This window comes from Cervus elaphus, chromosome X, assembly GCF_910594005.1.
Source record: "Cervus elaphus chromosome X, mCerEla1.1, whole genome shotgun sequence".
Classification (NCBI taxonomy): Eukaryota; Metazoa; Chordata; class Mammalia; order Artiodactyla; family Cervidae; genus Cervus; species Cervus elaphus.
Window position 1 is genome coordinate 113,751,344 of NC_057848.1, and position 22,125 is coordinate 113,773,468.

Sequence of the window (22,125 nt, forward strand, 5' to 3'; positions counted from 1 at the left end):
TTTATGAAATAATTTGAACCTGTAAGTCTCCAGGCTTTGCTGAAGGGCTTTCTGTATGTGTTGAGGCATTTCTTAAATATTCAGCCAGTAAATTTACAACTCTGCCTTACCACTCTCTTCCTGCTTATATAGGGCCTCAAATTCAGGCAGAAGAGAAAGAGAATTCTTTCATGGGCAAACACACAACCCAGAGTGTGCATATTTTTCTTTGCATAAATGTGTCTTTCTAGATTTCTAGAAAGAATTTGCATCTTTGTAAAGACCCCTTTGGACATGTCATTCTCTAATCTGTTACCCCCACCCCCACTTATTTAACTAAGTGTTTTGGTCCATCTCTTTATCACTCCAATTTGTACATTGCCCTAGGTCACCATAGTCTTAAACAATTTCGGATGATTGTTTTTGATAAATACTCCAATGGCAGCATTGTTTACAGAGAATAAACTTTGGATTAAGCCAAGCAAAGATAAACTCTAAGAATGGAGCTTTCTATACCTGTCAAACTGGACAAATAGTGATAATTTTCTGAGAGTGGGGCCTTGTGAACCTCTGACACCCTTCTGCCTTCTCCAGTGGCTTGTAAAACTGTTGATTTCATAGCTACTATAGTTATGAGGCTGTTGGTTTTCAGTGGTTATTACAGAGCTGGAAAGAAGGTGATTTGATTAGGGTAACTTTATATACCAAAAAGTTCACTTGTTTTTTAAATCAAAATTTACTCATTTTTCTTCAATAGACAGCCCTCAGATTGTTAAAACATGAGTTAATTTAGATAGTATCTGATATATATATGTGTGTGTGTGTGTGTGTGTACAAAAAACTTATATCCAGAATATATAAAGAAATTTTATAGCTCAATAATAAAATAAGAAACATAATTATAAAACAGGCACAAGTTTGAACAGACCCTTCATGAAAAAAATATGACAAATGCTCAATAAGTACATGATAAGATACTCAGCACCATTAGTCATCAGGAAAATGCAAAGTAAAACTTGGTAAATACCACTATATACCCATTAGAATAGCTGAAATTAAAATGCAGAAGTAACTAGATGCTGGAAAGTATGTGGATCAACTGAAATTCTCATATGTTGTTAATAGGAATACAAAATGGTACAGTTGTTTTTGAAGACAGTTTGATCTTTTCTTGTATAGTTTAATTAATAGGCACTTACCAATTAAGCATTCATTGTGCTCCTAGAGTGCGCTCCTTGGGAGAAGTGAAAGCATATGAACCAGAAAGACTTTTACATGAGCATTTATAACAGTTTTTATTCACAATAATGAAAAGCTAGAAACATTGCAAATGTCCCTGAATAGGTGAACGAATGAACTATGGTATATTTATACAATGTGATATGAGTTAGCAACAAAAAGAATGAATTACTGATTAATAAATTACCAAGACATTGTGCAGACTTAAACAAGTTAGATATAAAAGAAGATATTCTGTATAATTCTGTAGAAAAGTATAGTGATAAACAAGTTGTAATCAGTGTAACATGAATTAATTATTAACTAATCAATCCCATTTATGTACTACCTCATTCCCACAAAACTTCAGTTGCCTCATAGGCACTATTCAACTACATTCCTAAATGAATTAGAAAAAGATGAGGGGAAAACATTATAGAAAACACATGAATAAATAAGTAGTTGATGGAGAGAGAACTGACAAAGATAGTTTGAAAAATTATGAGAGTGGCTTTGTGGGTGGGGATGGGGAAATATCAGGGAGGATATAAGGGTGAGCTTACATGGTTTGCAGTGACACAGTGAACTTTAGAACGATAAGAAAATAAATGTCCTTTCCATGACAAGCCTTTCTAGGTTATCTGTTGATTCTTTGTAGCCAGGAAATTTCCCAACACTTTTATCTAAAATATATGAGTCTTTCCTGGCACTTCCTTCAGTACAGAGGCCAAATAAATGAGACACTGTTTTCATGAAGAGCTGTTAATTTATGTTTGTATTTTTGTGCATGTGACTTGCTGCATTGTCTCATTTTCTGGGTTTGTTTATAAGGTGAGGATGGTAATACCAATCTTTAGATACTTGGGGAGGGTAAATGAAAGGTATTTGTGCAAAGCCTTTCATAAACATTTTCAAGCTCTGTGCAGATGTAAGGGTAATGTTTTGAAGTCCCAGAAATCTGGAGAAGAGTGTTAATGCAAATAATGAAAAGGGGAATGAATGTAACTCCTTTCTCACTCCATGCCTTTACTTACAAAATACTGTAAATGTTGAAAATTATAATATTTGTGGTTTCTGAAATGTTCATATAATTCTAAATGAGAAGTCATTTATAACTGTACTTATCTTAGTTCAATTTATGAAATCCTGGTATTTGTGAAACAGCAATGTAATGAATGTTATATTTAATTTCCCAGAGTCAAGCAGAGTGCATGGGAACTTCTGGGGTTGCTTTTTTTTTTTTTTTTTGCTGCTGGCCAAAGCGGCCAAAGAAAAGGTTTTCACATATGGAACCAGTTTTGTTTTCTCTTTGCTGATGAAATGTGGAAGGCAGTGTATTCATACTCCTCTCATATTTATGTGGCCTAGATTTGAAGTGGAAATGTGATTCTAAAATGTGGAAATTTTAAAAGGCATGGTAACCCGTCTGCAGTCTCCAATCTCTGTGAAGTATTTTTTTTTATTATTATTACTGCCATTGATGTGTTCAAAGGATCAAGGTTCTAAATAATGAAAATAAGAACTTCTGAAAACAGGACATAGACAAGATAATAAAACTCTTTGCAGGTTTATCTGTTCCAGACAAATGCTTGAGCATGTTTTATTGGGTTTAACCATGATAGTCTAACCATGATAGATTTTCACTGAAAGGGATAGGTACTGTTGTTTGTATTGTCTCTCTTTCTGTTAGGGTGAAAGCAAAAACTTTCTGTAGTTTGTATATCTGATAGATAAGAAGTTGGGGAATGGTGAAACTAAGGAGTCAAAGAAGAAATAGGAAAGGGGGGACAAAAATTATAAGAAGCTTGATATTTCCTAGAATATGATCTTAATGTGTTACTTTAGTTGGTGAGAGCAGTGTTCTTCACACTCTAAAGAGCATGTGAATCCCCTAGGGATTATATAAAAATGCAGTTTCTGATTCAGCAAGTCTGGGGTGTTACCTGGGAATGTGTATTTCCATTAAGCTCCCAAATGATGATGATACTGGTGGCCTGAGAACCACTCTTAGAGTAACAAAGTTGGAGGTTTGACTGGAGATCTTGGTGAAGGTCATATTTTAAAATTGTCAATAAGGATAATTTGTCATAATGGTAGCTAATTGTGTTTAATTTTACATCATCAGTAAACCTTTATATAATGAAATTTAAAATCATTGACCAAAAGTCACATACATATGTCTGACATACCACCCTCAATTTTTCATCAACTATTTCCTTATTTTAGATCCCTTAGTAAATACTCAGTGAGGAAGTTAAATTTGTGTTTCTGCCAGATAGTACCTTCACCAAAGCTGCCATCTGGTTAATGTGTAAAATGTTAAAGTGTTGTTTATGTGGTCATAGGAAAGGCCCCAGAAAGGCAGACAGACCACTAGGCTTCTAGTTCCAGCTCTCCCAGCTAGCTCTGGAGCCTGGAGCTATTTTTTTTCTTTGTAAAATGACTGTGAATATTTGTTTAGTAGACTTGAGAAAGTATCTAGTCCATTGTTCATAATAGGCACTCAAAAAAGCTTAAGGAGACTCTTAAGAGTAGAACTAAGCAGCTTTAGGTCTCACAGGTCACACAGGACAGGGACTGAGGATAAAGCATTGTCCAATAACTTAAATGGAGGACTTCACTAAGCTGCCCTACTTCATCTTTAATGTGTGATTTTAGTTGCTCAAATCTTCCGTGGAAGGTCTGATCTTTTCTTTAACATCTTCCAATGCAATTTGCTACTTGCTGGGAGCACTTCCCTTTGTTTTTCTCCTGTCTGTCCTAACAGAGATGAGGAAATCAGGCAAAAGGCTGCAGCGTTGACCATTTCTCCCATTTCCCTTCCTTTGCAGATTATTCCTCTGCTGTTCAGAAATTTTCTCAGACATTGCAGTCCTTTCAGTTTGATTTCATTGGAGATACTCTGACTGATGACGAGATTAACATTGGTAAGTCTTCAGCTGTTTGTGGCCATGTGACTCTCAAAGCAGGTCTGAGAAAAAACAGCCTCCTTGGTGAATATAGAGAACTTGGGCATCTTTTACCCGCCTTTGTCACCTGTTGTCCCAAGTTCCTGGGAGACTGCTCAAGAAACATAAAGAAACATTCCCTCCTAGTCCTATTTCCTCCTCATACAAAATCAATCAAAAGATATCCCTTTGGACTTCCCTGGTGGTACAGTGGATAAGAATCTGCCTGCCAATGCAGGGAATATGGGTTTGATCCCTGGTCCCAGAAGATTCCACAAGCCTTGGAGCAACAGGGCCATGTGCCACGACTACTGAGCCCACATTCTAGAGCCTGTGAGCCACAACTACTGAGCCCATGTGCTGTACCTACTGAAGCCTGTGCTCCTAGAACCTGTGCGCCACAACAAGAGAAACCCCCACAATGAGAAGCCCATGTACCACAATGAAGAATAGCCCCTGCTCACCACAATGAGAGAAAGCACATACACAGAAAGACCTAGCACAACCAAAAATAAATAAATAAATAAAATATATTAAAAAAAAATCCCTTAAGCCTCCATTTAGATCTTTGACTCAGTCTGCAGGGGAATTTTTCTTTAAAAAAGTCTAAAACATGAAAATGGGGTTTCCCAGATGGCGCAGTGGTAAAGAATCCACTTGCCAATGCAGGAGATGCAGGTTTGATCCCTGAATCAAGAATATCCTCTGAAGAAGGAAATGGTAAACCATTCCAGTATTCTTGCCTGAAAAATGCCATGGACAGAGGAACCTGGTGGGCTACAGTTCATGGGGTCGCAAAACATTGGATATGACTGAGCAAAACACATGAAAATAGATATTTTTCGGTGAAGAATGAAAATTAATTTTTTGGTTTATTTTCCAAAATATTTCAGAATAAGGTTCTTCTAAGGAACAAATCCCCTAGAAAGTTTAATATTAGCATTTATGTATGTATACTTTTCAGGCAACAGGGGATTTGATATCTCCCTTGGGAACTGAATTTAACAACTTGCCTTAGTGTTCTCCTCTGTAAAATGTGGTTAATATGTATCTCTCAAAGATGTTATAATTAGGAAATTGAATAGTGGAAATAGAAAGAGCTTTGTGTTTGTGTCAGTTATGAAGTTAAGTAGTATCAGCAAAGTATAAGTCTTCCCTGATAAAGAATCTGTAAAGAATCTGCCTGCAGTGCAGGAGACTGCCATCATAGGAGATGCAGGTTCAATCCCTGGGTCAGGAAGATCCCTTGGAGAAGGAAATGGCAACCTAGTCTAGTATTCTTACTAGAATACTGGAAAATCCCATGGACATAAGAGCCTGGTGGGCTACAGTCCATGGGGGAGAATATGGCCCACAGACTTAACTGAAACACAGTTAAATATTGTCTATGGGTGGTTTTGTATTATAACAGCATTGAGTAGTATTTGCAGAGACTACATGGTTTTCAGAGCCTCAAATATTTGCTGTCTGGCCATTTAAAAAAAGTTTTGTAACAATTGAGTTAAAGAGTTAGTGTAAAGCATTTGCTAGATGAGAGCACAGAACTATTATGAATGATCTAATGTCACTGAAATAATTATGTGTATGAGCCCAAGAAATAAAATATAAAAATGTATTATTATTATATTAGATGCTTGTGCAGTAAGTATGAATAATATATAAGTGTATAAAATAGGAAATTAAAGGTATTCCAACATAGAACTGTTTTGTGTGGATATAATTTAATTCATACTAAATACATAATTTTATCTAATTTTAACCTAGCATTTCATCAAGCATTTTCTCATATCATTTAAAAATCTTTGAATGCTTCATGGGAGTGTGGGACAAGGACATTGTTTTGTTCATTTGTATTTCCCTAGCATGTAGAGGATTACCTAGCATATAGTTATTTACTCAATACATGTTTGTTGAATGAATGAGTAATGGATGCATTTGAGATTCATTATTACAGGAGCTATACTTTACATGCTGTTCAACTATTGTTAGAAATTTGGCTTATTTCTAATTTTTCATGATTATAAATAACACTGCAATGAATATTTTTATGAGGTTGATGACTAATATTTTGGATAAATGTGGCAGTATAACTAGTGAGGCAGACATTTGTATTTGATGATTTCTTTACTCATGCCACTTCATTCTGCTTCTGCATATCTATATTGGTCTGAGGGCATGGCTTATTTAAAGGTTAATATCGTGAGGGTTAGATAGCCCAAGTTTGAACTGTAGTTTCTTGACGTATTAGCTATGTAATCTTGGCAAGTAACTTCACCTCTATGAGTGTAATATTTCTCATCTGTAAAATGGGAGTGAGGTAATCAATGCCAAGTGTTCACAGTGTCTAAATAAATGTTAGCTATTTAATCATTGTTATTAATATAAGGTTTGATTACTTTATACTTTTTAATGAACTGAATGTTTTTCTATCTCCACAAATTCATATGTTGAAATTCTAACCTCCAATGTGACAGTAGTAGGAGGTGGGTTCTTTGGGAGTTAATTAGGTCATGAAGGTGAAGCCGTCATGAGTGGTATTAGTATCCTTATCTCTGTGACAATCTAGGAGGGTAGGATGGGGAGGGAAATAGGAGGGAGGTTTCGGGAGGGAGGGGACATGGGTGTACAGATGGCTGATTCTTGTTGATATATGACAGAAAACCACAAAATTCTGTAAAGCAATTATCCTTCAATTAATTCTTTTTTTAAAAAAGACAGAGGGAAAAGAAAACAGATTCCAGAGCACTTTCTCACCCAATTTCCATCATGTGAGGATACAGTGAGAAGTTGGTAGTCTGCAGCCTGGAAGAGAATGCTCATGAGAAGCTGACTTTGATCTCAGAATTCTAACCTCCAGAACTGTGTGAAATAAATAAGCCCACCCAGTCTATGGTATTTTCCTATAGCATCCTGAACTAAACAAACAAACAAACAAACAAACAGGAATTTATACTGAGATTTGGAGGGTGCTGCTATAATGAATACCTGAAAATGTGGAAGTGACTTTGGAACTGGATAATGGACAGAGGCTGGGAAAGTTTTGAGGTGCATGATATAGAAAGCCTAGATTGCTGTGAATAGAATTTTAAAGGTGATTCTGGAGAGAACTCTGAAAGAAGAGAGAGGGTAGAGAAAGCTTCAATATTCTTAGAGAATACCTAAGTCAATATTCTTAGAGAATACCTAAGTAATCATGCATGAAATATTGGTAGAATATAGATAGTAGAGTCTGTTTTGATGAAGTCTCAGACAAAAATGAGGAACATGTTATTGGACAATGGAGAAAAGTTGATGCTTGTTATAAAGAGGCAAATACTAGGCTACATTGTTTGTTTTCTAGTGTTCTGTGAAAGGCAAAACTTGTAAGCAATGAAACCAAACATTTGGCTTGTGCAATTTCTAAACAAGTGCTAAAAGAGAGGTTCGGTTTCCCCTGGCTACTTATACTAAAATGTGAGAGGAAAGAAATGAAGAGAAGGTAAAATTTTTAAGCAGAAAGTAACCATAGCTTAAAGATTTGTCCATATTACAAAAAATGAGGAAGTTTATTTGGAATAAAGCACTATTGCACTTCCCAGGTTGTGCAGTGGTAAAGAATCTGCCTGTCAATGCAAGAGTCCTGGGTTTGATCCTTGAGTCAGGAAGATTCCATGGGGTAGAAAATGGCATCTCACTCCAATATTCTTGCCTGGAAAATTAAATAAACAGAGGAGCCTGGAGGGCTACAGTTCATGGGGTCACAAAAAGTTTGACACCACTGAGCAACTAACTGAGCACACATACACATGGTTCAGTGCAGTTCAGTCCAGTTCAGTCAGTCAGTCGTGTCTGACTCTTTGGGACCCCATGGACTGCAGCATACCAGGCCTCCCTGTCCATCACCAACTCCCGGGGCTTACTCCAACTCATGTCCATCGAGTTGGTGATGCCATACAATGATCTCATCCTCTGTTGTCCCCTTCTCCTCCTGCCTTCAATCTTTCCCAGCATCAGGGTCTTTTCCAATGAGTAAGTTCTTCACATCAGGTGGCCAAAGTATTGGAGTTTCAGATTCAGCATCAGTCCTTCCAATGAATATTCAGGACTGCTTTCCTTTAGGATGAACTGTCCTTACAGTCCAAGTGACTCTCAAGAGTCTTTTCCAACACCACAGTTCTAAAGCATAAGTTCTTTGACGCTCAGCTTTCTTTATAGTCCAATTCTCACATCCATACATGACTACTGGAAAAACCATAGCTTTGACTAGATGGACCCTTGTTGTCAAAGTAATGTCTCAGCTTTTTAATATGCAGTCTAGGTTGGTCATAGCTTTTCTTCCAAGGAGCAAACGTCTTTTAATTTCATGGCTGCAATCACCATCTGCAGTGATTTTGGAGCCCAAGAAAATAAAGTCTGTCACTGTTTCCATTTTTCCCTATCTATTTGCCTTGAAATGATGGGACTGGATGCCATGATCTTAGTTTTCTGAATGTTGAGTCTCCAATACTTTGGTCACCTGATGCGAAGAACTGACTCATTTGAAAAGACCCTGATGCTGGGAAAGATTGAAGGTGGGAGGGGCGGGGATGACAGAGGATGAGATGTTTGGATGGCATCAGTGACTCAATGGACATGAGTTTGAGTAAACTCTGGGAGTTGGTGATGGACAGGGAAGCCTAGTGTGCTGCAATCGATGGGATCGCAAGGAGTTGGACACAACTGAGCGACTGAACTGAACTTTCACTCTCCTCTATCATTTTCATCAAGAGGTCCTTTAGTTCTTCTTCACATTCTGTCATAAAGTGGTGTCATCTGCATATCTGAGGTTATTGATATTTCTCCCGGCAATCTTGATTTCAATTTGTGCTTCCTCCAGCCCAGCATGTCTCATGACGTACTCTGCATGTAAGTTAAGTAAGCCGGGTGACAATATACAGCCTTGATGTACTCCTTTCTCAATTTGGAAGCAGTCTGTTGTTCCATGTCCATTGCTAACTGTTGCTTCTTGACCTGGATGCAGATTTCTCAGGAGGCAGGTCAGGTGTTCTGGTATTCCCATCTCTTTAAGAATTTTCCATAATTTGTTGTGATACACACAGTCAAAGACTTTGGCGTAGCCAATAAAGTAAAAGTAGATATTTTTTTGGAACTCTTTTGCTTTTTTGATGATACAACGTATGTTGGCAATTTGATCTCTGGTTCCTCTAGCTGGCACTAGTGGTAGACATATCATTTGATAAGGAGATTATTGTGGGTGTGAACAATGGATTTAATCAACCATTTCAACAAAAACTAGGATGGGGATGGAATTATCCCAGCAGAAATGGTTCCAGCTAGGATGAAAGGAAATAAGGGAAACAGGAAAACATGGAGGAAAACTTCTTAGGTCCTATAAGTCCAGTCCACTGAGGAAAGTGAGCCTGCACTATTCTTCAAAACAAGGGAAGAAGGACTCTGAAGGTGATTCAGAGACCATCAGGACTGCCACTCCTACCACAGCCTAAGAGTATATAGGCTCTGGTGGTGCAGGGCTTCATCCACCTAGATTTCAAAGGACAAAGCCAATACCCAGGGAGCCATAGGGATAGGCATGGGGCCATTTTGCAGAATACTGAGGGTGCAATATACATCCCACCCCCGCACCACATAACTCCTCCAGAGAGAGAACCCAAGCGTTGGTGAGGCCACTGTAGGGAGCCACAGTGTGGGTTGCCCTCCACTAAAGTTTGGGGGTGAGATTCCCTGTTGGCTCAGACAGTGAAAAATCCACCTGCAATTCAGGAGACGTGGGTTCAATTCCTGGATTAGAAAGATACCCTGGAGGAGGGCATGGAAATGCATTACAGTATTGTGACCTGGAGAATCCCCATGGACATGGGAGCCTGGTGGGCTACACTCCATGGAGTCACAAACAGTTGGACATGACTGAGCAACTAACACAGTAAGCTATGGTGGTATTGTTGCTACTTCAGTAAGTCTAGAAGGCTATACTGCTGTCTCTGTGGGTTTAGAAAGCAGAACATCGGGGGCAGTCCTAAGATGGTGAAGGAATAGGACGGGGAGACCACTTTCTCTCCCACAAGTTCATCAAAAGATCATTTGAACGCCCAGGAAATACCACAAAACAACTTCTAGATGCTGCTGGTGGACACCAGGTACCCAGAAAGGCAGCCCATTGTCTTTGAAAGGAGGTAAGACAAAATATAAAAGATAAGAGAGACAAAAGAGTTAGGGACAGAGACCCATCCCGGGGAGGGAGTCATAAAGGAGGAGAAGTTTCCAAACACCACAAAACCCTCTCACCGGCGGGTCTGTGGGGAGTTTTGAAATCTCAGAGGGCAACATAAACCGGGAGGGAAAATATAAATAAATAAAACCTACAGATTACGTGCCTAACCGCAACTCCCAGCAGAGAAGTACCCCAGGCGCTCGCGTCAGCCACCAGCAAGCGGGAGCTGAACAGGGAGGCTTGGGCTGCATTGCTTAGGGTAAGGACCGGGCCTGAATGCCCTGAGGGCAATCTGAGGGAGCTAACATGAGATAGCAACACAAACTGTGGGATAGCTAGAGACAGAAAAAAGAGGAAAGAGAGAGAGAGAGAATTTCCCACAACAGCTCTAACCTAAGGCACTGCCAGGCCCACTCACAGAACAAAGGACTGCGCAAATACCAGAGGAGAGCTAGCCATCAGTGGACCGGCCCATTCCCTGCCAGAGTCAAGGATGCAGAGGGGCGACAGCCAAAACTGGAAGGCAAGGGAGAAACTCGGCCCCAGAGACGGCATCCTCTACCAAACTGCAAGCAGTCTCCCAGTTGCTAACCAAGTCTTCCTGGGATCCTGGATGGTTGACATCCACCAGTTGGGTCATAGCCAGAGATCAGCTCCCCAGAGGAGACACACTGCACACCTGAGATGGTGCTCCTGCTGCACAACCAGGAATCCAAGCGGCTGGGACCGGAGAGGTGATAAGATGCACCGCCCCACCTGGGAAGAGTGCACTTGCCAAGCACTTGGTCGCCTGAGCTGCTTGGACATGGGTAGGGTACAAAACTGAGTCTGTGCCTTTGTGCAGTACCTGAGAACCTGAACCTGAGCGGCTCAGACCTAGGAAGTGCATTCAACCCAGGGCCCGGTTTAGACAGTTCCCCTGCAGAGCAACCTGGAGCCTGAGCAGTGTAGACTGGGAAAGCACACACACTGTGAGCAGGGGCAAACCCAGTGTGGCTCAGACACTGCGAGCACTCCCCACACACGCCAGTGATATTTGTTTGCAAGGTTCCTCACTCCCCACAGCACAATTGGACAAGTGAGCTTAAATAAATGACCACCTTCACCCCCTTGTGTCAGAGTGGAAGTTAGATACTGAAGAGACTTGAAAACAGAGGAAGCCAAAATAAACAAAGAAGAGGGAACCACTTTGGAAGTGACAGATCCAACAGATTAAACCCTGTAGTTAGCATTGGCTACATTGGAAGGGACCTATAGACCTTGAGAAGAAGTACAAGCTGGAATGAGGAACTATCTGAAACTGAACTGACCCCACACTGCTCTCAACAGCTCCAGAGAAATTCCTAGATATATTTTACTATCATCATTTTTTATTTTTTTAATGTTTTCTAATTTTAAGTTCTTTATTACTCCTTTAATTTTCATTTTTAAAGCCTACTATTACTTTGCAAAAAAGGACCCCATTTTTAAAGCAAATTTCATATATTTTTTTAATAACTTTTGTAATTTTTTTAAAATATTGTAATTTGAGAGTCTAACCTCTAGATTTTTAATCTTTGCTTTTTGGTATTTGTTATCAATTTTGTACCTTTAAGAATCCAATCTTCAGTACCCATTTTTACTTAGGAGTGTAATTACTGGCTTGGTTGCTCGCTCCCCTTTTGACTCTGCTTTTTCTCCCCCAGGTCATCTCTATCTCCTCCCTCCCCCTTCTCTTCTCTACTTAACCCTGTGAATCTCTTTGGGTGTTCCAGGCTGTGGAGGACACTTAGGGAACTGATCACTGGCTAGATTCGTCTCTGTCTTTTTGACTCCCCCTCCTCTCCTCCTGGTCACCTCTATCTCCTTCCTCCCTCTTCTCTATGGAATTCTGTGAACCTCTCTGAGTGTTGCAGACTGTGGAGAGCAAAGAGGGAATTGGTTACTGGCTAGACTGCTCTCTCCCCTTTTGATTCCCCCTCTTATCCTCCTGGTTACCTCTATCTCCCTCCTCCCGCTTCTCTTCTCCATGTAACTCTGTGAACCTCTCTGATGTCCCTCACTGTGAAGAATCTTTTCACCATTAACCTAGATTGTTTATCATTGGTGCTGTATGGATAGAGAAGTCTTGAGGCTACTAAAAGAATAAGACTGAAAGCCAGAGGCGGGAGGCTTAAATCCAAAACTTGAGAACACCAAAAAACTCCTGACTCCAGGGAACATTAATAGACAAGAGCTCATGCAACAGCCTCCATACCTACACTGAAACCAAGCTCCATCCAAGAGTCAACAAGCTTCTGAGAAAGACATACCAAGCTAATTATCCAACAATGCAGGAAGATAACCCTGAGCACAAAAATACAGGCTGCCAAAAGTCACACCAAATCCATAGACACCTCAAAACTCACTACTGGACACTTCATTGCACCCCAGAGAGAAGAGATCCAGCTCCACCCACCAGAACACCGATGCAAGCTTCCCTAACCAAGAAACCTTGAAAAGCCACTCATCCAACCCCACCCACAGGGAGGAACCTCCACAATAAAGAGGAACCACAAACTTCCAGCATACAGAAAGGCCACCCCAAACACAGCAACCTAAAAATGATGAAAAGGCAGAGAAATATTCAACAGGTAAAGGAGCATGATAAAAGCCCACCAAACCAAACAAAAGAGGAGGAGATAGGGAGTCTACCTGAAAAATAATTCAGAATACTGATAGTAAAAATTATCCAAAATCTTGAAAATAAAATGGAGTTACAGATAAATTGTCTGGAGACAAGGATTGAGAAGATGCAAGAAAAGTTTAACAAGGACGTAGAAGAAATAAAGAACAGTCAATCAATAATGAATAATGCAATAACTGAGATCAAAAGCACTCTGGAGGGAAGCAATAGGAGAATAACTGAGGTAGAAGATAGGATAAGTGAGGTGCAAGATAGAATGGTGGAAATAAATAAAGCAGAGAGGAAAAAAGAGAAAAGAATTAAAAAAAAAAATGAGGACAACCTGAGACCTCTGGGACAATGTTAAACGTCCCAACATTTGAATCATAGGAGTCCAAGAAGAAGACAGAACGAAAGGCCATGAGAAAATACTTGAAGAGATACTAGTTGAAAACGCCCCTAAAATGGGGAAGGAAATAGCCACCCAAGTCCAAGAAACCTAGAGAGCCCCAAACAGGATAAACTCAAGATGAAACACCCCAAGACACATATTCATCAAATTAACAAAGATCAAACAAAAAAGAGCAAGTATTAAAATCAGCAAGGGAAAAACAACAAATAACTCACAAAGGGATTCCTATAAGGATAACAGTTGATATTTCAATAGAAACTCTTCAGGTCAAAAGGGAATGTCAGAACATACTTAAAGTGATGAAAGAGAAAAACCTACAATGCAGATTACTGTACCCAGCAAGGATCTCATTCACATATGAAGGAGAAATCAAAAGCTTTACAGAGAAGCAACAGCTCAGAGAATTCAGCATCACTGAATCAGCTCTTTAACAAATGCTGAAGGATCTTCTTTAGACAGGAAACACAGAAAAGGTGTATAAACTCAAACTCAAAACAAAAAGTAAATGGCAAGGGATCATACTTGTCAATAGTTATCTCAAATGTGAATGGGTTGAATACCCCAACCAAAAGACAAAGACTGGCTGAATGGATGCAAAAACAAGACCCCTATATATGCTGTCTACAAGAGACCCAACTCAAACCTAGGGTCCCATACAGACTGAAAGTAAAGGGCTGGAAAAAGATATTTCATGCAAATGGAGACCAAAGGAAAGCAGGAGTAGCAATACTCATATCAGATAAAATAGGCTTTGAAATAAAGGCCGTGAAAAGAGACAAAGAAGGACACTACACAATGATAAAAGGATCAAACCAAGTAGAAGATGTAACAATTATACATGTACCCAACATAGGAGCACTGCAATATGTAAGGCAAATGCTAACCAGTGGAAACAGGAAATTAACAGGAACACAATAATAGTGGGAGACTTTAATACCCCACTCACACCTATGGATAGATCAACTAAACAGAAAATGAGCAAGGAAACACAAACTTTAAATGATACAATGGACCAGTTAGACCTAATTGATATATATAGGACAATTCACCGTAAAACAATGAATGTCACCTTTTTCTCAAGGGCAGTCGGAACGTTCTCCAGGATAGATCACATGCTGGGCCATAAATCTAGCCTTGGTAAATTCAAAAAAATTGAAACCATCTCAGGCATCTTTTCTGATCACAATGCAGTAAGATTAGATGTTAAGTACAGGAAAAAAAAACACTATTAAAAATACAAACGCATAGAGGCTAAACAACACACTTCTGAATAACCAACAAATCACAGAAGAAATAAAAAAAGAAATCAAAATATGCATAGAAATGAATGAAAATTAAAACAAACAACCCAACATCTATGGGATTCAGTAAAAGTAGTGCTAAGGGGAAGGTTCATAGCAATACAAGCTTACCTCAAGAAACGGGAGAAAAATCAAATAAACAATGTAACTGTACACCTAAAGCATCTAGAAAAATAAGAAATGAAGTACCCCAGGGTTAGTATAAGGGGAGAAATCATAAAAATTAGCGCAGAAATAAATGCAATAGAAACAAAGGAGGCCATAGCCAAAATGAAGAAAGCTAAATGCTGGTTCTTTGAGAAGATAAATAAAATTGACAAACCATTAGCCAGAGTAATCAAGATAAAAAGGGCGAAGAATCAAATCAACAAAATTAGAAATGAAAATGGAGAAATCACAAGAGACAACACAGAAATCCAAAGTAACATAAGAGACTACTATCAGCAACTATATGCCAATAAAATGGACAACTTGGAAGAAATGGACAAATTCTTAGAAAAGTACAACTTTCCAAAACTGAACCAGGAAGAAATAGAAAATCTTAACAGACCTATCACAAGCACAAAAATTGAATCTGTAATCAGAAATCTTACAACAAACAAAAGCCCAGGACCAGACAGCTTCACAGCTAAATTCTACCAAAAATTTAGAGAAGCACTAACACCTATCCTGCTCAAACTCTTCTAGAAAATTGCAGAGGAAGGTAAACTTCCAAACTCATTCTATGAGGCCACCATCACCCTAATACCAAAACCAGACAAAGATGACACACAAAAAGGAAACTACAGGTGAATATCACTGATGAACTTAGATGCAAAAATCCTTAACAAAATTCTAGCAAACAGAATCCAACAGCATATTAAAAAGATCAGACATCATGACCAAGTGGGCTTTATCCCAGGGATGCAAGGATTCTTCAATATTTGCAAGTCAATCAATGTGATACAGCATATTAACAAATTAAAAGATAAAAACCATATGATTATCTCAATAGATGCAGAGAAAGCCTTTGACAAAATTCAATATCCATTTATGATAAAAACCCTCCAGAAAGCAGAAATAGAAGGAACATACCTCAGCATAATAAAAGGTATATATGAGAAACCCACAGCAAACATTATCCTCAATGGTGAAAAATTGAAAGCATTTCCCATAAACTCAGGAACAAAACAAGGGTGTCCACTCTCACCACTACTATTCAACATAGTTTTGGAAGTTTTAGCCATAGCAATCGAAGAAGAAAAAAAATTGAATCCAGATTAGAAAAGAAGAAGTAAAATTCTCACTATTTGCAGATGACATGATCCTTTACATAGAAAACCCTGAAGACTCCACCAGAAAATTACTAGAGCTAATCAATGAATGTAGTAAATTTTCAGGATATAAAATTAACACAGAGAAATCCCTTGCATTCCTATACATTAACAGTGAGAAAACAGAAAAAGAAATTAAGGAAACAATTCCATTCACCATTGCAATGAAAAGAATAAAATACTTAGGCATAAATCTACCTAAAGAAACAAAAGACCTATATAGAAAAAACTATAAAACACTGATGGAAGAAATCAAAGATGACACAGCCAGATGGAGAAATATACCATGTTCATGGATTGGAAGAATCAATATAGTGAAAATGAGGATACTACCCAAAGCAATCTATAGATTCAATGCACTCCCTATCAAGCTACCAACGGTATTTTTCAGAGAACTAGAACAAATAATTTCACAATTTGTATGGAAATACAAAAAACTTTGAATAGCCAAAGCAATCTTGAGAAAGAAGAATGGCACTGAAAGGACCAATCTACCCTACTTCAGGCTATAGTACAAAGCTACAGTCATCAAGCCAGTATGGTACTGTCACAAACACATAAACTTAGTTCATTGGAACAAAATAGAAAGCCCAGCGATAAATCCATGTACCTTGGACACCTTATCTTTGACAAAGGAGGCAAGAATATACAATGGAAAAAAGACAATTTCTTTAACAAGAGGTGCTGGGAAAACTGGTCAACCACTTGTAAAAGAATGAAACTAGAATACTTTCTAACACCATACACAAAAATAAACTTAAAATCGATTAAGGATCTAAATATGAGTCCAGAAACTGTAAAACTCCTAGAGGAAAACATAGGCAAAAACTCCGACATAAATCATAGCAGGATCCTCTAAGACCCACCTCCCAGAATAACGGAAGTGAAACCAAAAATAAACAAATAGGACCTAGATAAACTTGATAGCTTTTGCACAATGAAAGAAACTATAAGCAAGGCGAAAAGACAGCCTTCAGAATGGGAGAAAATAATAGCAAGCAAAGCAACAGACAAGGAATTAATCTCAAAAATATACAAGCAACTCCTGCAGCTCAGTTGCAAAAAAATAAATGACCCAATCAAAAATGGGCCAAAGAACTAAACAGACATTTCTCCAAAGAAGACATACAGATGGCTTACAAACACATGAAAAGATGCTCAACATCACTCATTATCAGAGAAATGCAAATCAAAACCACAATGAGGTACCATTACACGCCAGTCAGGATGGCTGCTATCCAAAAGTCTACAAGCAATAAATGCTGGGAGGGTGTGGAGAAAAAGGAACCCTCTTACACTGTTGGTGGGAATGCAAACTAGTGTAGCCGCTATGGAGAACAGTGTGTAGATTCCTTCAAAAACTGGAAGTAGAAATGCCATAGGACCCAGCAATCCCACTGCTTGGTATACACACCAAGGAAACCAGAACTGAAAGAGACACGTGTATCCCAATGTTCATCGCAGCACTGTTTATAATAGCCAGGACATGGAAGCAACCTAGATGTCCATCAGCAGACAAATGGAGAAGAAAGCTGTGGTACATATACACAGTGGAATATTACTCAGCTATTAAAACGAATGCATTTGAATCAGTTCTAATGAGGTGGATGATACAGGAGTCTATTATACAGAGTGAAGTACGTCAGAAAGGAAAACACCAATACAGTAGATTAATGCATATATATATATATATATGGAATTTAGAAAGATGGTAACGTTGACCCTATATGAGAGACAGTGAAAGAGATACAGATGTTAAGAACAGACTTTTGGATTCTGTGGGAGAAGATGAGGGTGGGATGATTTGAGAGAATAGCATTGAAACATGTATATTATCATATGTGAAATAGATCACCAGTCCAGGTTCGATGCATGAGATAGGTTGTGCAGGGCTGGTGCACTGGGATGACCCTGAGGGATGGGATGGGGAGGGAGGTGGGAGGGAGGTTCAGGATGGGGAACACACGTACACCCATGGCTAATTCATGTGCATGTATGGCAAAAACCATTACAGTATTATAAGGTAATTAGCCTCCAATTAAAATAAGAAAAAAAAAAAAAAAGAAAAGGAAAGCAGAACATCCAGCCAAAGAGTCTTATTCTCAAAACTTGAGATCACATGAAACTTGCCTTCTAGATTTTGGGCTTGCTTGGGACCTATCACTCTGTCCTTCTTTCTTTTTTTCCCTTTTGTAGTGGTAACGTCTATCTTATGCATGTCCCATCATTGTATTTTGGAGGCACATAACTTGTTTGTTTTCACAGGTTGACAGCTAGACAGCAATTTTGTGTCCATATAATTTGTACTTGAGTCTCACCCTTATTTGCTTTAGATAGTTAGAGAAAAGTTTGGACTTTTGACCTTAGAGTTAATGCTGGAATGAGTTAAGACTTACAGGGCTGTGGTAATTTAATCAATACATTTTGCATATAAGAAGGATGTGGATTTTGTCAAGCAGAGGATGAGATGCAAAAGCTGAATGTAACTCCCCCCAAATTCATTTTGAAGTTTATCCTCAATGTGATGGTACCAAGAAGTAGAGCCTTTTGGAAGTGATTAAATCATGAGGGTGGAGCCCTCATGAATAGGATTCAGTTCTGTTCAGTTCATTCGCTCAGTCGTGTCCAACTCTTTGCAACCCCATGAATCGCAGCACTCCAGGCCTCCCTGTCCATCACCAACTCGCGGAGTTTACTCAAACTCATGTCCATTGGGTTTGGTGATGTCATCCAGCCATCTCATCCTCTGTCATCCCCTCTCCTCCTCCCCCCAGCATCAGGGTCTTTTCAAATGAGTCAGCTCTTCGCATCAGGTGGCCAAAGTGTTGGGGTTTCAGCTTCAGCATCAGTCCTTCTAGTGAACACCCAGAATTGATTTCCTTTAGGATGGACTGGTCAAGTCTCCTTGCAGTCCAAGGGATTCTCAAGAGTCTTCTCCAACACTACAGTAATCAGTAGCATTAACCTCATTGTAGATACCAGCTTAGCAACGGAGATGGTAATGATTTCTAGGGAAAGTCTAAAGCTTCTCTGAATGGTTTCTTCTTTTGATGATCAGCTTTTAGGTCTTACAGTCTATATATAACAGAGAAAAGTGAGAGGAAGTGTCTGACTGCCCTGACTATGACATTTGTCACTGCTCTAGAGTATGACATCTATACTTTGAAATGGCATTACCTGACATTTTCTCTACCTCTATGGGCCAGTAACTAGAGGAAATTCTAAGTATTTAGGTAGTGTGTGTCTGCTTCAGGTTTGAGGTTTAGTTATTGGCTATGAAGTCTTGAAAAAATTACTTGAGTCTCTGTTTTCCTCATTTATAAAATAGAGAGTATAGTCTACTTCCCAGAATGTGTGAGGAATAAATCATATAAATAAATATATCAGAGTTTATATAAATCCTTTTTCTCAGTGTTAGGTGATCCTACTAGGAAGGTGGAGAACCTAATTTTTGGAGAAGGATGTTAGTTTGAAATTATTGCCTGAGTTAACTACAAAGTGAAAAGGTAAAAAAAGTCAATGTTTAAAGGAATCTTAGAAAGCATCTAGTTCAGTTAATCTTAATATAGCTTTGTATCAGAATTACCTGGAAAGCATGTTGATCCAGAGTCTCTGAACCCATCTTAGGTGAAATGAATCTGCTTGTTTATTTATGCCTGGAGAAAGAAAAAGCAGTGTTTACAAGTCTCAGAGTGCAAATCAAATTTATAATCTCGTCATTGTAATATATTTGACAACAGTCCTTCATAGACCAAGCAGACTGATTTAAAATCAAACTTGCAAGTAGAAGTTCCATCAGCCACCCATTACTGTTTTATAGGAGCAGAGGACTCAGAAAGTTCTACATTGTCTATTCCCCCTTGCCCCCACACTTATATTCAATGTGAATATTATTAATTGCTATCAACTCACAGGTAATCATAAACCTGATTGGGATAAAGCAGGGCTTAAGAAATAGTCTCTTGAGGACGTTTGTTAGTGTTTTTCTATAAAATCAGAACATCATTTTAGATTGTGAAGGTCAGTTGTTTTAGGGTCCTGAAATTCAGCTATCTTAAAAGAAGAGGGATGCCCTAAATGAAAAAGAAAAATATTAATATAAAAGTTAAAATAATTTAAATTTTAATTTTATTGACATATAGTTGATTTACAATGTTGTATTAATTTCTGGTATACAGCAAAGGATTGTGTTATGTATTGTGTATATATATAATCTTTTTCATATTCTTTTCCATTATTTATTATAAGAAATTAAATATATTAATAGTTCCCTGTTGTATACAGTAGGACCTTGTTTAATGCAAGAAGACATGTATTGAACCCTGAGGGTCCAGTGATTTCTAAATGGTCAGTAGTCGAAATTTATTTTTGATTACATAGTGCCACTCATTGGAGTTTCGGTTTTTTTTTTAATCTTTAGGGTTTTTTTTTTTTCATTTATTTTTATTAGATGAAGGCTAATTACTTTACAATATTGTAGTCATTTTGTCATACATTGACGTGAATCAGCCATGGATTTACAAGTATTCCCCATCCCGATCTCCCCTCCCACCTCCCTCTCCACCCGGTTCCTCTGGGTCTTACCAGTGCACCAGGCCCGAGCACTTGTCTCATGCATCTCACCTGGGCTGGTGATCTGTTTCACCCTAGATAATATACATGTTTCGATGCTGTTCTCTCGAAACATCCCACCCTCGCCTTCTCCCACAGAGTCCAAAATTCTGTTCTTAACATCTGTGCCTCTTTTTCTGTTTTGCATATAGGGTTATCATTACCATCTTTCTTTTTTTTTTTTTAAATTTTTTTATTAGTTGGAGGCTAATTACTTCACAACATTTCAGTGGGTTTTGTCATACATTGATATGAATCAGCCATAGATTTACACTTATTCCCCATCCCGATCCCCCCTCCCACCTCCCTCTCCACCCGATTCCTCTGGGTCTTCCCAGTGTACCAGGCCCGAGCACTTGTCTCATGCATCCCACCTGGGCTGGTGATCTGTTTCACCATAGATAGTATACATGCTTTTCTTTTGAAACATCCCACCCTCACCTTCTCCCACAGAGTTCAAAAGTCTGTTCTGTATTTCTGTGTCTCTTTTTCTGTTTTGCATATAGGGTTATCGTTACCATCTTTCTAAATTCCATATATATGCATTAGTATACTGTATTGGTCTTTATCTTTCTGGCTTACTTCACTCTGTATAATGGGCTCCAGTTTCATCCATCTCACTAGAACTGATTCAAATGCATTCTTTTTAATGGCTGAGTAATATTCCATGGTGTATATGTACCACAGCATCCTTATCCATTCGTCTGCTGATGGACATCTAGGTTGCTTCCATGTCCTGGCTATTATAAACAGTGCTGCGATGAACATTGGGATACACGTGTCTCTTTCAGTTCTGGTTTCCTTGGTGTGTATACCGAGCAGTGGGATTGCTGGGTCCTATGGCATTTCTACTTCCAGTTTTTGAAGGAATCTACACTGTTCTCCATAGCGGCTACACTAGTTTGCATTCCCACCAACAGTGTAAGAGGGTTCCTTTTTCTCCACACCCTCCCAGCATTTATTGCTTGTAGACTTTTGGATAGCAGCCATCCTGACTGGCGTGTAATGGTACCTCATTGTGGTTTTGATTTGCATTTCTCTGATAATGAGTGATGTTGAGCATCTTTTCATGTGTTTGTTAGCCATCTGTATGTCTTCTTTGGAGAAATGTCTGTTTAGTTCTTTGGCCCATTTTTTGATTGGGTCATTTATTTTTTTGCAACTGAGCTGCAGGAGTTGCTTGTATATTTTTGAGATTAATCCTTTGTCTGTTGCTTCATTTGCTATTATTTTCTCCCAATCTGAGGGCTGTCTTTTCACCTTGCTTATAGTTTCCTTTGCTGTGCAAAAGCTTTTAAGTTTCATTAGGTCCCATTTGTTTATTTTTGCTTTTATTTCCAATATTCTGGGAGGTGGGTCATAGAGGATCCTGCTGTGATTTATGTCAGAAAGTGTTTTGACTTTGTTCTCTTCTAGGAGTTTTATAGTTTCTGGTCTTACATTTAGATCTTTAATCCATTTTAAGTTTATTTTTGTGTATGGTGTTAGAAA

General features: G+C 38.6%; 1 protein-coding gene across 7 annotated transcripts in view; it reads left to right on the forward strand.

Annotated features, from left to right (window-relative positions):
- The window catches only part of OPHN1 (oligophrenin 1), a 630,229-nt gene that overhangs the window by 177,040 nt on the left and 431,064 nt on the right, over positions 1-22,125 (forward strand). For all 7 annotated transcript variants that reach the window (XM_043895949.1, XM_043895948.1, XM_043895943.1 and 4 more), the window contains exon 3: positions 4,029-4,124. In XM_043895949.1, the coding sequence (XP_043751884.1) occupies positions 4,029-4,124 (96 nt within the window). The remainder of the gene's footprint in view (positions 1-4,028; positions 4,125-22,125) is intronic.